Source organism: Vombatus ursinus, unplaced genomic scaffold (genome assembly GCF_900497805.2).
Source record: "Vombatus ursinus unplaced genomic scaffold, bare-nosed wombat genome assembly UNPS02014816.1, whole genome shotgun sequence".
In the NCBI taxonomy this organism is placed as follows: domain Eukaryota; kingdom Metazoa; phylum Chordata; class Mammalia; order Diprotodontia; family Vombatidae; genus Vombatus; species Vombatus ursinus.
The window spans coordinates 8703315-8716288 of NW_020954594.1; the positions used below are offsets into that span (position 1 = coordinate 8703315).

The 12974-nt window shown below is 34.3% G+C and overlaps 1 protein-coding gene across 1 annotated transcript in view; it reads right to left on the reverse strand.

Annotated features, from left to right (window-relative positions):
- Positions 1-247: 247 nt before the first annotated feature.
- The window catches only part of EPC2 (enhancer of polycomb homolog 2), a 178572-nt gene continuing 165845 nt past the window's right edge, over positions 248-12974 (reverse strand). The window contains exons 11-14 of the mRNA XM_027835591.1: positions 7545-7681; positions 5980-6139; positions 3631-3964; positions 248-1514 (exon numbers count right to left, since the gene is read on the reverse strand). Of these exons, the coding sequence (XP_027691392.1) occupies positions 1442-1514; positions 3631-3964; positions 5980-6139; positions 7545-7681 (704 nt within the window). The 3' untranslated portion in view covers positions 248-1441. The remainder of the gene's footprint in view (positions 1515-3630; positions 3965-5979; positions 6140-7544; positions 7682-12974) is intronic.

Here is a 12974-nt window from a genome sequence, read left to right on the forward strand (position 1 = left end):
ATTTGCGATTTCCAATTTCTATTATACTGCAAATTAATTACATTCTGTAAAATACTTAAGATCTTTCCATCTCAAAGGTAGCTTATACTGTATTATCAGGAAAACCATAATGCCCAATGATAGGCTTATAATTTTCTTTGTTAATGCTTGAAAAGCACTGTGAAAATGAAAAGTGCTGCTAAGTGCTATTATCTTTCTTAAATTTCCATTTATACTGTTTCATTTTGAAATAAACATATGCAACATGTTCATGTTTTGATATGTATTTTTATTTCCCTGCAGTTTTCACTTATCAAGAACAAGTAACAGGGAAAGTTGTCTGAACTAGTGCATAAACAAACATTCTGAAACACCACTACACATATCTAATTTACAAGAACCGTATAAAAAAAGTCACTAAAACACTATACTACGAAGGTGTCCCACACTTACAGTCAGACTTTTTCCAACCCGTTACTTGCCTTGTAGCCACAGGAAAATTCTCCGAAATTGAAAAGACAATCTTGCCACAACCCTCCCCCCTCCCACCACCTGGGATGGCTCGATATCTACACATCCAATAATTATTGCAATGATATAATGCAATACATACCTGGTAAAATATTCTTTATGTGGTGTGTTACAGTTTTAAAGCCGTTAAAATATGTAGTCTTCAGATAAAATGTAATCAGTTGAAAAATTTTCTTATCTGCACAGTTTATATGTGCTAGATGCATAATTTTTCCTAGTCAGTTTTTTTCTGTGTAATTATTTTTTATAAACTGGTATTATAAATAGAAATATACATTCAAAATATATGGAAAAGTGAGTTACTACATTAAATTTGCATGTATCGATCCATCCCTTTCCCCTGCACAGTAATAGAAAATACTATTTTGCCTTGAACTTCATATTTGACAGTGAAATGCCACTAAAGTATTTACCAAAAAGTCCATCTAGTCAAATAGTGAAACAAAATGAACCAAGTGAAAACTTTACAGTTCCTTTAGAAAAAAATTACAAGAATTTCATTTCCTAGCTATGAATCTTTAACTTTTTAGACACAAAGTTTGATTTATTTGTACAAGATACAAAATGTAAACATGGCAAAATAAATAGTTAAAACAAGTGATGCAGGATCCCATTTCATGCTCATGATCCCATTAAAGAATTATTTTTTTAAATCCATTCAGTTGCAAATTCAAGTGCAAAAGCATGATGATGAATATCTACTATTCAAGTAACAGAAATAATATTGATGATACAAATAAACTATTTTACAAGGTAGTGATTTTCCCAATTTTACAAAATGTACATTATATATCGATTTAATATACGATATACTGATAGTTCAATAGGTCCATTTTAGTTCTCTGTGATCCACAGAGCATTGTATTTTGCATTCATTTGGAAAAGAAATTACTACACACCATCAGCACAGGTCAGCGCCACCAGTTGGAGGTTATGTCACTTCCATAGCTACTGTTGTTTCCGCTATTCCATTTAAACCCAATCTTTCTGGTTCATGGTTCTCTCTGAAACAAGAATAATGATAATATAAATATTAGTGTTTTAAATATGTTAACATTGCTTATGTCCTGAGAAACCTTTATATGAGCACTAATTCTGAACATATGAAAAACAAAATTCAAAATCAAGTACTGACATAACTAGACTAGAAAAAACAAAGTATATTTCTTTTCACTGAAGAAATCCTTTTAATCTGCTCATAACTTGACTATACTGTTTACTTCGTCAAAATAGTATCTTTGACAAAGCTGATGACATGAACAATTTCAATATGTAACACATGAGGTAATCAAAAGGTCTTCTGAAATAAATTCTGTGGTCAAGACATGTCCCAGAAACATTATGCATAGAATGACACATAGATTTACTTAAGAGTCTTCTAAAAATTAGCATGCATGACTATATACTTGTCAATCTATTAAATATGGCATCCTTGTCTAGCCACCTGGCTATCCTCTAAAGTTTCCCATTCATCAATTTAATAAATATTTAATGAGTGCATACTATATGCAAGTTGCTGTGCAAAGAGATGGAAAAACAAATAAGGCCAATTTGTTAGACCAAAGGAAAGAAATGAAAGAAAATAATGTCTAATATGCTAGAAGAGTAGACTGGAAATAGAATATGATGGGCTTCAAATGCAAAATAGAGGAGTTTGCATCTGATCTTAGAGGTTAACAGAGAGCCATTGGAGTTTACTATGCACAGCAGTAAGATGATGAGACCAGTGCTTTAGGAATATTACGTTGTTGACTACATAGGAGATGGGAAGGGGGAGGAAGTGAGGAGAAGAAAAGGGAAGGAGGAAAAGGGGGAAAGGAGGGAACAAAGAGGAGGAGAAGAGGACACAACAAGACTGGAAATGTGGGGTGAGGAAGGATGAAGGATAGTTTGAACTAGAAGATTGTTCTGAGGTTGTAAACCTGGTTGACTTAAGATGGTGGTGCTATCTACATAATTAGAAAAGTTCAGAAGAGGAAAAGGTTTAGGGGAAAAGATATGAGCTCAGAGAGACAGAGACAGAGAGAGAGAGAGAGAGAGAGAGACAGAGAGAGAGAGAAAGAGAGACAGAGAGACAGAGAGAGAGAGAGAGAGAGAGACAGAGAGAGAGGTTTGAGGACTGAGCCTTGGGGACATATCTACAGTTAAAGGTTAGAAGATGGATAATGATAAGCCTGCTGAAGAGAATAAGGATGGTCAGTCAGGAAGGAGAACCAAAAAGGTAAAGTGCTCTAAAAACTCAGAAATAAGGTATTAGCAAAAAGAGAGTAGTCAAATGTCAGATGCTGCAGAGAGGTCCAGAATGACAAACTATGAAACAATGCCATAGATTTGGCAATGAAGAGATGATTGGCAACTTTAGAGAGAGTTTCCATTCGGTGATGAGATTGGAAGCCAGACTGGAGAGTATTTAGAAGCAAGCACATCAGAAAAGAGGAAGTGAAAAGACCAAGTGTTAGATGGCTTTCTCATGTTTAGCCAATAAAAGTGGAGAAACATAGATTGATAGCTAGTGGGGATCCTGGGTTTTTTTTAAGGATGACGGAAACATGAGTGCATCTGTATGCAGCAGGAATGGAGCCAGTAGGAGACAAAGAGACACTGAAGATTAGAGAGAGTGTGAATGATAGTAAGGTTAAGACAGGATGGGATTATGGGTGCATGTAAAATACTGGACTTGGAAAAAAGGGTTACTTCTTCATGTTAAGGGTGAAAGACACAGTGGAGGAAGATATCTGACGATGTGGGAAGAATAGGGGAGAATTCATTATGAACATCATGGATATACATATGAATCTGCTATCCTGTTCACATTTCTGTTTGGAGCTTAGAAATTGCATAACCCATTCATTTTAAACAAATTACAAGTAGTCCACAAGCATTTTTGTTTTATTCTATTTAAACCAATGTAATATATTGGAAAGAGCAATGAACCAAGAACCAGGAAACCTGGGTTTACGAGTATGATTCTGCCACTTACAGGCTGAGTGTCCTTATACAAGTCACTTAACTTTTCTGCACCCAGTTTCCTTATCTGTATAATGAGAGGACTGGAATATAGAATTTAGACAATCCCTTAAAACTCTGCTATTTTACTCTGTTCTAGACATTGACACATACCTTGCTATGCTGCTGATGGCACTACTAGGAGTCACCTTTGGCACTCTGTCCATACTGGCAGCAACTGTGGCAAGTTTTAAGGCTGTTGGCGATGGTGCTGAAGTCCTTGTATTGATATGCACATTGACTGGAGAAACAACACTGACATTGTTGAGGTGCACTGCATTTGTCAGGCAGGAATTGTTCATGGGAAGTGTCTGAGGACTGCTTGTGCACAATGCTGGGATTAAGTGGTTTGTGGTGGTGTGGCCAACTGTCCTTACAAGTTGTACAGTTGAAATCCCTGGGCTGGATGATAAAGCCATATTGGTGGAGTACAGAGTTTTAGAGGTTCCTAGGAAGGAAAGAAAGGTCATCTGGTGAAAAGGTGAATGAAGTTATTTAAAACTAAACTATAACAAAACAAATATTTATGCTAGCAAATATTTTACTAGGATTGAAAAAAATCAATATTTTTATTAACGAAAATGTGAATTTTTTAAAAAACAGGAAATGAAAAATTTATCATTTCTATAGTGAGGCTCTGAAAACTAGCAAATTATATTTAGAATTTTACCATCTTTTCATTTTCATTATCTAGATGGAGCATACAAAAAAAGAAATGGATATTGTGGGAAATTCACATTCTGTTGAAAATGGGCAATTATAATTAGATGAAGCAATGTACCCCCTATTTTAGGGGTATTTTGACAAAAACAGAGAGGGGGAATTAACCCATATATAATGAACAGCCATCTAAGACTGAATAAGGAACAAAATTAAATAAGACAATAATAGCCTGCCCATTAAGTGGCCTGCTTTTAAGTCATATTCCTTTCATATACTGGTACTAAATGCTTGCCAAGGAATCGTAGTCATTCTTAACTACTGTAGACTCACCCAAAATTACTCCTGCTCAATCCTTCTTAACACTGTCACCCACCACTTTTCAAATGGCCTCTATACCCAATTTTTCTAACTTAGGCAGGCGGACAAAATGTTTTAAATTATACAGAACTAACCTAATCACCCAAACTGTTTATGCCCACATCTGACCTCTTTATTCTCTTCATTACTACCTTTCATTGCTATGTTACTTCTAAAGTAAATAAACATCCTTGCTACATGAAATACACTCACCTTCCACAAACCTAAAACTCACTGAAGAAAACCATGGAAGACACAGCTTCCAGTTGCCCTCAGTATTCTGGTAAATCAGAACAAGTGGTATGTAAATTCTAGAAGTTGAGAGCACATTTTGGAGGCTGAGGCAGATGGAAATGACAGTTTGCATTTTATTACTGTTCATGGAAGATCTGGCATAGGTACCAATATGGATATATAATCTGGAATAAGGAATTTCATCAAATAAACAGGAAAAAATTTTGGTGTCCTAGCAGATAGACAGCGTATTTAAAGGGTGATGGATGCAAAAATAATAGTCTCTGAAGACCCACAGCAGATGGGAAAGGCAGCCAGGCTTCCATATCAATATTGATCAGGGTGAAGGTGAGCCACTGTATACAGATATTTATATATTCAAAGACTGGAGGTTTAGCACTGATTTCACCTCTCTAAATATCTCTCTTCAATTGTGGCTGATACGCTTGACATTTATTACACCAAGCGTAATGCAGTGTTGACATAGTATATATAAGCACAATTGGTTAGATAAAAGGTGATGAGATTGTCAAGAAACTAGGAGGAATGAAGAATAGTGTACAGAAGGGATTAGGTTAAATTTGAGTTCTAGGGGGAAAAAAAGAAGAAAGGAAGCTATAATTTTCTTTCCTTCCATCTAGAATACCAAGCTACTGACATTCTCGTCTATCCCATTATCTCCCTCCCACAGATATAAACCTAAGCCCCAGAAAATACCCAATTGAAGTATTTCAATTTTGTGACTATATTTTTCCTAGGTTGATAAACTAAACTCACATCACTAAGAGGCAGGAGAGTATAATCTTTCAAATTGTGTTAAATCTTTTAGTTAACTTTTGGACACTAGTCAATTACTGACCATTAATTATAACATGTATGAAAGTGGAAAAATTATAAATTATGCCAACTATAAGATTTATTTTTTAAAATATCTATGTGAATTAAGTTTTAATATTAGAATCTTCTCTATTCTATTGCCATAAATGTCACAGGACATTAACAAAGAGGAAATCAAACTCTAACTTCGTGAATAACATGACTGGCAGCGTGGTACAGTGGAAAAGGTGTTGAACACAGGGTCATAGGACATAAGTCTGAATCCCAGGTGTGCCACTTTACTTGGCAAGTCATTTATCCTCTCTGTTTCTGAGCTCTGGATCTATGACCCTAAGTTCTTCCAGTGAAGACCACTTGAAACGTCAGCCTTACCTGAAGGCTGGACAACACCATTTATATTACTGTGGCTAGTGCTCTGTTCCTTGGTCACCTCACTGCGAGTTGGAACTGGTGCACTGACCACTGCAGATGCAGCAAAGTGGGCGCTGGCTGAGTCAAGTGTTTTAGACATACAGTCAGAGGTGCTTGAGCCCTACAAAATGAACAAAGTTAAATTCTTAATTCTCTCCTTGTGACTTCCAAAGCACACTGAAGAATGGTATGGCCCTAAAAGGCTGTCACCTTCCCCTCTGGGACCATTTCAAAATCATAAATGAAAACATCTAGATTCTGGGATCCCTTGAAATTCTCAGGTTACTGGACTTAGGACCCAAGAGCCAGTACAAATACTTTATGGAATAACACAAGTCCTTTTAAGAAAATACTGAAACTCCAGTCAACAGTCCACATTATATGAAGATCACTGAAGGAAGTAACAGCCCATATAGTGGAAAGAGCTTTTGCTCTTGAACCAAGGACCTGGGTTCAAATTCCAATTCCTTATGATACCTACTATCTGTGTGACCTTGGTTACATCACTTACACTCCCTGGGACAAAGTTTTCTTATCAATAAAATGAGGAGGAAGTGGCCTGTGAGGTCCTTTTCAGCTTTGGATCTAGGATTCCCCAGATAAGATAGAAACTGGTGCTGTCTGAAAACCATAGTTTGTATGGGTAGATCCTACCAGGTTTGTCAACCAAAAGATCTGGATCCAAGTTCATGATAGTATACAGCTGAAAGAGGTCTAGACTCAAGATGTTTAGAAATGCATTATAACCATTTTATTTTCACTGATGGCCAAAGTTCATAATCAAATTAATCTGTATAATTATCTTGGAATATTGACCAAAGTAATGATAAAGTGAAGATGAAATTTGAGCAATTTTATTTCAATATACAGATAAAAAAACTTAATAAAACCCATATGTATTACTTACATTAAAACATCACAGTGATTTCAAATTTGAGGCATATGAGGGAAAAACAGTCCCAGTATTCTTATTTTTGTCCCTACTATATAGGTATATAGTCATGTCTATGACTTACTAAAGACCCTAATTTCTGGCAAGAGTAGATTCTTTTTTGCAAAGGACTGCTCATTCCTCCAGGGGTATAATGACAGACAAAAAGGCAGCAAAACAGAGTGAAGTGACTGGTTGGTTCCTTTGGAATTATTGAATTAAGGCATAAAAATCTTTCACTTAAAATGAGCATAACAACATAGTGTTTGTTTAACTAATTATTAGAAAATAATAAAATACATCAGAAAAGTTCTATTTTTGGATATTTTCAGTTATACTCTATCCTATCATCTTTAGAATCTATTCTTAGAGTTTTTTTCCTCATCATGAAAGCATTAAAAATATTATCTGACTCAATGAAACATTCTAAATTTCAAGAATAAGTTAAGGAAATTTACTTTTTTCAAAACATACAGATTAGTTGAAAGGAAATTTAATGACCCTTCTAAATCCTACAGCAGCAGTATCATGGTAGTCTTTATGCTAAACAGAAGTAAAAACTTAGACAAAAAGGAAAAGTCATAGAATGATTTACCTGTGCTTTTGGATGTGTCTGTTGTGAGGAATGCTGAGATTGCTGTTTCTGCTGAAGCTGAGCAAGTTGCTGCCTTTGCATTTGAACCAATTGCTGTTGATGTGTCTGAAACTGCTCCTCTGTGATACCCCCCGTTACTGTGTAAGAGACATTAATTTCAGAAATAAGTATACCATAAGAGGTAATTTTAAAAACATTCTCATAAAATAATCAAAAATCAGAGTAAAAAAGTGAAATGATACTAAACCTTCATAATGAGATTTATAATAAACATATACAGAGAACATAGTTAAAAGCTTATTTTGAAAAAAAGCTTGTTCAAGGATCATAATGAAGCTTAATAACAAACTTCCTAGCTGTAATTATACTTACTGTTTCATAACTACTAGACTGCAAACTCCATGAGGGCAGGAATAGTGCTGTATTCTTCTATGTATCATCCCCAGTGACTATTATGTCAGGTGCTTGCTAAATGGTTACTGAATTACAACTCTATAATGTAGTTTTTACCTTTTGAGGTTAGTAGTTAATTCTATATTCTGTAAGTAACTTGCTATACTTCTAACATCCAATAAAACCACTATGCTCCCCCCCACCCCACCCTCCTTTTTTGGTTAAGAGCTATGATTTCATCAGTGCAGTGAGCTTCTTGTGCAGAAACTATAAACCCAGGCAGATCAGCAACTCATCTTCAACTTAAAGAGTTTTTTGAGATTTGCCAAGAACATTTAACAGGCAAATAACCTGTGCTCACACAGCCAGCATCAGAAGTAAGATTTTAACCTAAGCCTTTCTAATCTGCCTTAGAAAGATCTTATATCCACTACTCCATGCTGCCATTCTAAATTCCCTGTTTAACCAAGGGCAATGAAACAACAAATAAACTATACCTTCAATGATAAAAATAAAGCCATATAAGAAATTTAAATGGTGCAAATTTGGCTTCCCAAATACTAACAGAAAATAGACAGCATTTATTGACAAAGTACTCGGATACCATGGCTATCCAAATTAACTCACACTCACAAGCTCAATGAATAAAAGTAATCAGACCTAAATCAATAATTCACACAAGAAACAAAAAAAAAAGTGAAAATCCAATCCACTGCTTGATCAAACATCTTACAGCTACAAAATGAGATATAAGAAAGGCTAGTGGGCCTAAATCAAAAACAAAAAAAATCACCTTCTTCAAATAAAATTCTCAAGATTTTTGTTTGAGGGACCACTTCCTGGAAACTCAAACCAAGCAAAACTTCCTGGAAGAAAATGTGCAAATTGTATGTACTTAATGCCCATTCACTAATAATTAAAACACAAGAATATATATAGATTCTTTTAGAAAAAGAATGAGGGAAAACTAGGTACACAGAAGTTAAATTACTTGCCCAAGGTCATACAGCTAGTTAGGAACAGAGCTGGGACCAAAATCCTGCCCGCCCTCCTCACCTAAGACTCTGTCCATTGTCTTTTGTACTATACAAGACTGAACACCCATTTAACACCCTCATTTTTAAAATGACTAGACCCCACAAACTTATGACAAAATCTGCCCCAAAAGCACATGATTAAACACTGAATTTTATAAAAATATTTTCCATATATATATGATACTGAAATTTTTGTTTCACTTTTTCTTTTTTTATTCCTTCCTTCCTCCTCCTTACTCTTTGACTTGCAATCAAAAAATGAGTATTTGCTAACACTATGTACACGGCACTATATGAAGTACCAAGGGGGAGACAAAGAAAAGCAAGCCTTCACTGAAGCTGTATAGTTGGTAAAATGACATACATACATACATACATACATACATCTTTGTATGCATGTGTATAATATATATGTGTGTGTGCATGTGTGTATAAATATATGTGTATGTATCTATATATGTGTATATAATGAAAAGATAAATGAAAAAACACGACAATAAATGAAAAGTGACAAATGATCAACACAATCAACTATATAGATTACTATCTACTCAACTCAGGCAAGTACATCCTGAATGTTTGCCAATTGTTCCTATATCTACCACTGTCATAATCCATCTATTATAAGAATGAGCAATAGCAGCACAAAGCAAAAGTTATGAGTCTTGGTCTCCATTTTCATTAAAAACATAGGCTTTTCCATTCCGTGAGTTCTATAGGCTCCAGATCTGGGTCAACGCTATTCTAAAGGGCAGATTGAGAAAATCTAGCCTCAGATTCAGTTGAATCTTTCTTTAATGTTATCACATCTCTAGAAACCTACAATGCTATTCCAGAACATTCTCAACAGAATTTTTATTGAAAGATGATGGGAAAACAACTTTCAGGTAACATTTTCTATTTTTTTAAAAACTCAGCAATCCGAGATTACAATACTCACTATAAAGATTTAATATCCACTATTTCTGTAACACATCAGTCATCTTTATGAACTATCAACAAAATGAATTCTTCATATCTTCCTTTTCTGGAATCAATGCAAGTATTAAGATAAAAACTTTAAAACTACAACAAAAATAAGACTTTTAAAAATTTTAAATCCAGGACCTTCTAAATCAAATGGAAATTTCAAGTACATATAAACTTCCATGAACTTGTGGGAAAAGGTTTGAGAAATAGATAAATATACATGATATAAAAAGTAAACTTTTAAGTTAAATTGAAAAACAATATACAAAACCAAGGTCTAGAAAGGAATCTAATACAATTTTCAAGAAGTATATTTGCAAGTGTGTCAATATGCATTCCCCTAAATATAATGCTTATTAGGTCTTTCCACAAACATGCTCTAAGTTGTCACTAAAAAAGTGAGAAAGAATAGTTTGTCTACCTTGTAACAAATCTTCTTCTGAGGCTTGAATAAAGTAAGTAGGAAATGGAATGTACATTCAATGAATAACTTTAAATCTAAGGAAGAAGGAATGCAAAAATACACTTTTATATTTAAGATTTATATTTTAATAGAATTTTTTTAAGGAGAAGGAAATAAATTAGGATATCAATAGAATTTTCTTCTGTTTCCATCTTCTAAAAATGGGAGTATAGTAAAACTTTGCTAATTTGGAAAGAGGATAGAAAAATGAACTCTAACCTCTATCCAAATAATCATAGATTCTACATATATAAAAACTGAAATTGGTTTCAGGCTATCTCTGAAATCTGACTTTTCTTGAACTAGGGATCTATCTACTTGGGCTGCTGTATTATTACTTTCCCCAAATTTTATTACTGAAAGTAATTTTTCACTAAAAAATTACTAAAAGTTTTTTTTTTCCCTGAAGTGGGGAAGAGGTGGATCTATGATTTCATTTGTGTAGGGACCTTCTGGTGAGAAAACTCCCTTTACCTATGCATTTCAGCACCTGTTCTTTAACTTTGAGGTCTTAGGGTGTTGCCTAGGTCAGCCAAGAAGCTAAGTGACTTGCCCAGTCATAAAATCAGCATGTATTAGAAGTAAGAATTATACCAAGATCTTCTTAACTTTGAGGCTAGCTCTCTATCCTTTATACCATGCTGTCTTTCACTTTTAAGGAAAAATTGCTGAAATCTCTCCTCAGATACTTGCTAGCTATGTTATTCTAGGCAAATCATCCTACCCCTTGAACTTCATTCAGTTTCCTCATCTATAAAAAAAGGAAAAGAAGAGCATTGTACCCCATGGGGTTGTGGTGAAGAGCAAATAAAATAATATAGGTAAAAGTACTTTGTGAATCTTAAATACTATAAAGATGAACTATTAGTATTATAATTGATAAGAAACAATGATTAATAACAGTTAATTCATTATCCTATTAAATTAATTCATTAATTCATCATCCTATGGTAGGAAAAATGAGGGAAAACTTTCAAATGGTTAGTAATCACTAATTCATTAAGATCATAGGACTTAGAGTTGGATTTTTATGCAGAAATTTACTACTATTTTTTTTAAAGTATTTTTTGATACTTTTTCCTACTACGGGAGCAATAGTTGAAAATGTTCTCCACTCCTACCATTACAGAATGATTCCTTTAAAGTTTCTTGGTCTTTAGATATTGCCCATTACAGGATAACAAGTTTCAGAATGAGCTAGAACCTCAGAGATTGTCTAGTCCAATTCCTTCATTTCACAGGTAAGGAAATCAAGATGCCACAAGGATATGACTTGTCCAAGAAAGTTTATGTAGTTAACAGAAGATTCAAGCTTCAAATCCAATGTTCCTTCCACTACACCATGGTTGTTCCCCATGCTAAAATAACTCCTTATCAGGCAGCATGCAAATGGTCACTGTCTTAAGATCATGGCTGCTCTTTTCAATGGACATTCTTTTGTTAGTTTTTTCCCCCAGGGAAATTTATGCCATGTGCCATAGTATTTCTATTTTCTTTTAGTCAGATTTATTTCGCTGGGCATGGCTTAAAGACTATAAAAGTAAAATATGTTCATTAGATATTTGAGTACTAAAACTCTAATTCACTAGCATTTGTATGGATGTCACAGCAACTGAATTACTAACTACTGGTCTGATGAGGAAAGTGTAAAGGCACTAAGTGATTATTAAGAAACACAAATACCAAAAAGACATTCAAATTTGGATGTTGGCTGCTTGATCATGTTAACATGTTTACACTATTGCTTTGCAAAGTTTTACTAATGTAAGCAGTTTTGCTTTTGTTACCAACATGAAACCACTTGTATGTTTCGTGTTAAAATCAAAATTGAAATTATATGACTTCCACCCCATGGCATAAAGAGAAAAAAATCCCTATGGGAGAAACTAAAAAAGTGACATAGGTTACGTCTGAGGCCTTTAATCAGTTTGATATCACAGAAATAATGAAGCAATTCTATTTTGTTTTCTTCCTACTTTAAACTACTGTCATGATTACCCGTTTTGGTAAGTGAAATTACATATTGAGATTTTACAGAAGCAGCAGCTTCTAGCCAAAAAACTGCCAATTAAAATGGAAAAGTTTTCCCCCCCATTCTGTATCTAAGAATTTGCTTGGGATATTGCACTGAAGACATATCCATCTTAAACACATCAGACCCTATACTAAGCAAAATGCAAAAAACATTCCCATAGATGTTCATGGCATGGATCAATCAATTTAATTAAATACTGGAAAGCTGCTATACTTCTGAAACAATATTAAATCTACATTTATACACTTCATGGGAAAAGGTCAGAGATCCCTTCCAGCTTTAAATCTGTGATCTTATGATTTCTTTCATGATTCAAACTATAACCCAAAACTAACAAAAGGGTATTACCACCCCAGGTCACTTACAGAGTATGTAATACTTCATTCTATTTATTTTTTTAAAAGTCCATTTCTTTTCTCACAATACCTCAAGAAGGTACTTTTTTTTTTACTTGTACTAAAGAAATTTAAATAATTTCTCCCAAATCCAAGGCAGAAAGGGCAGAAAGATCTTCTGTTCCTAATTTTCATGCT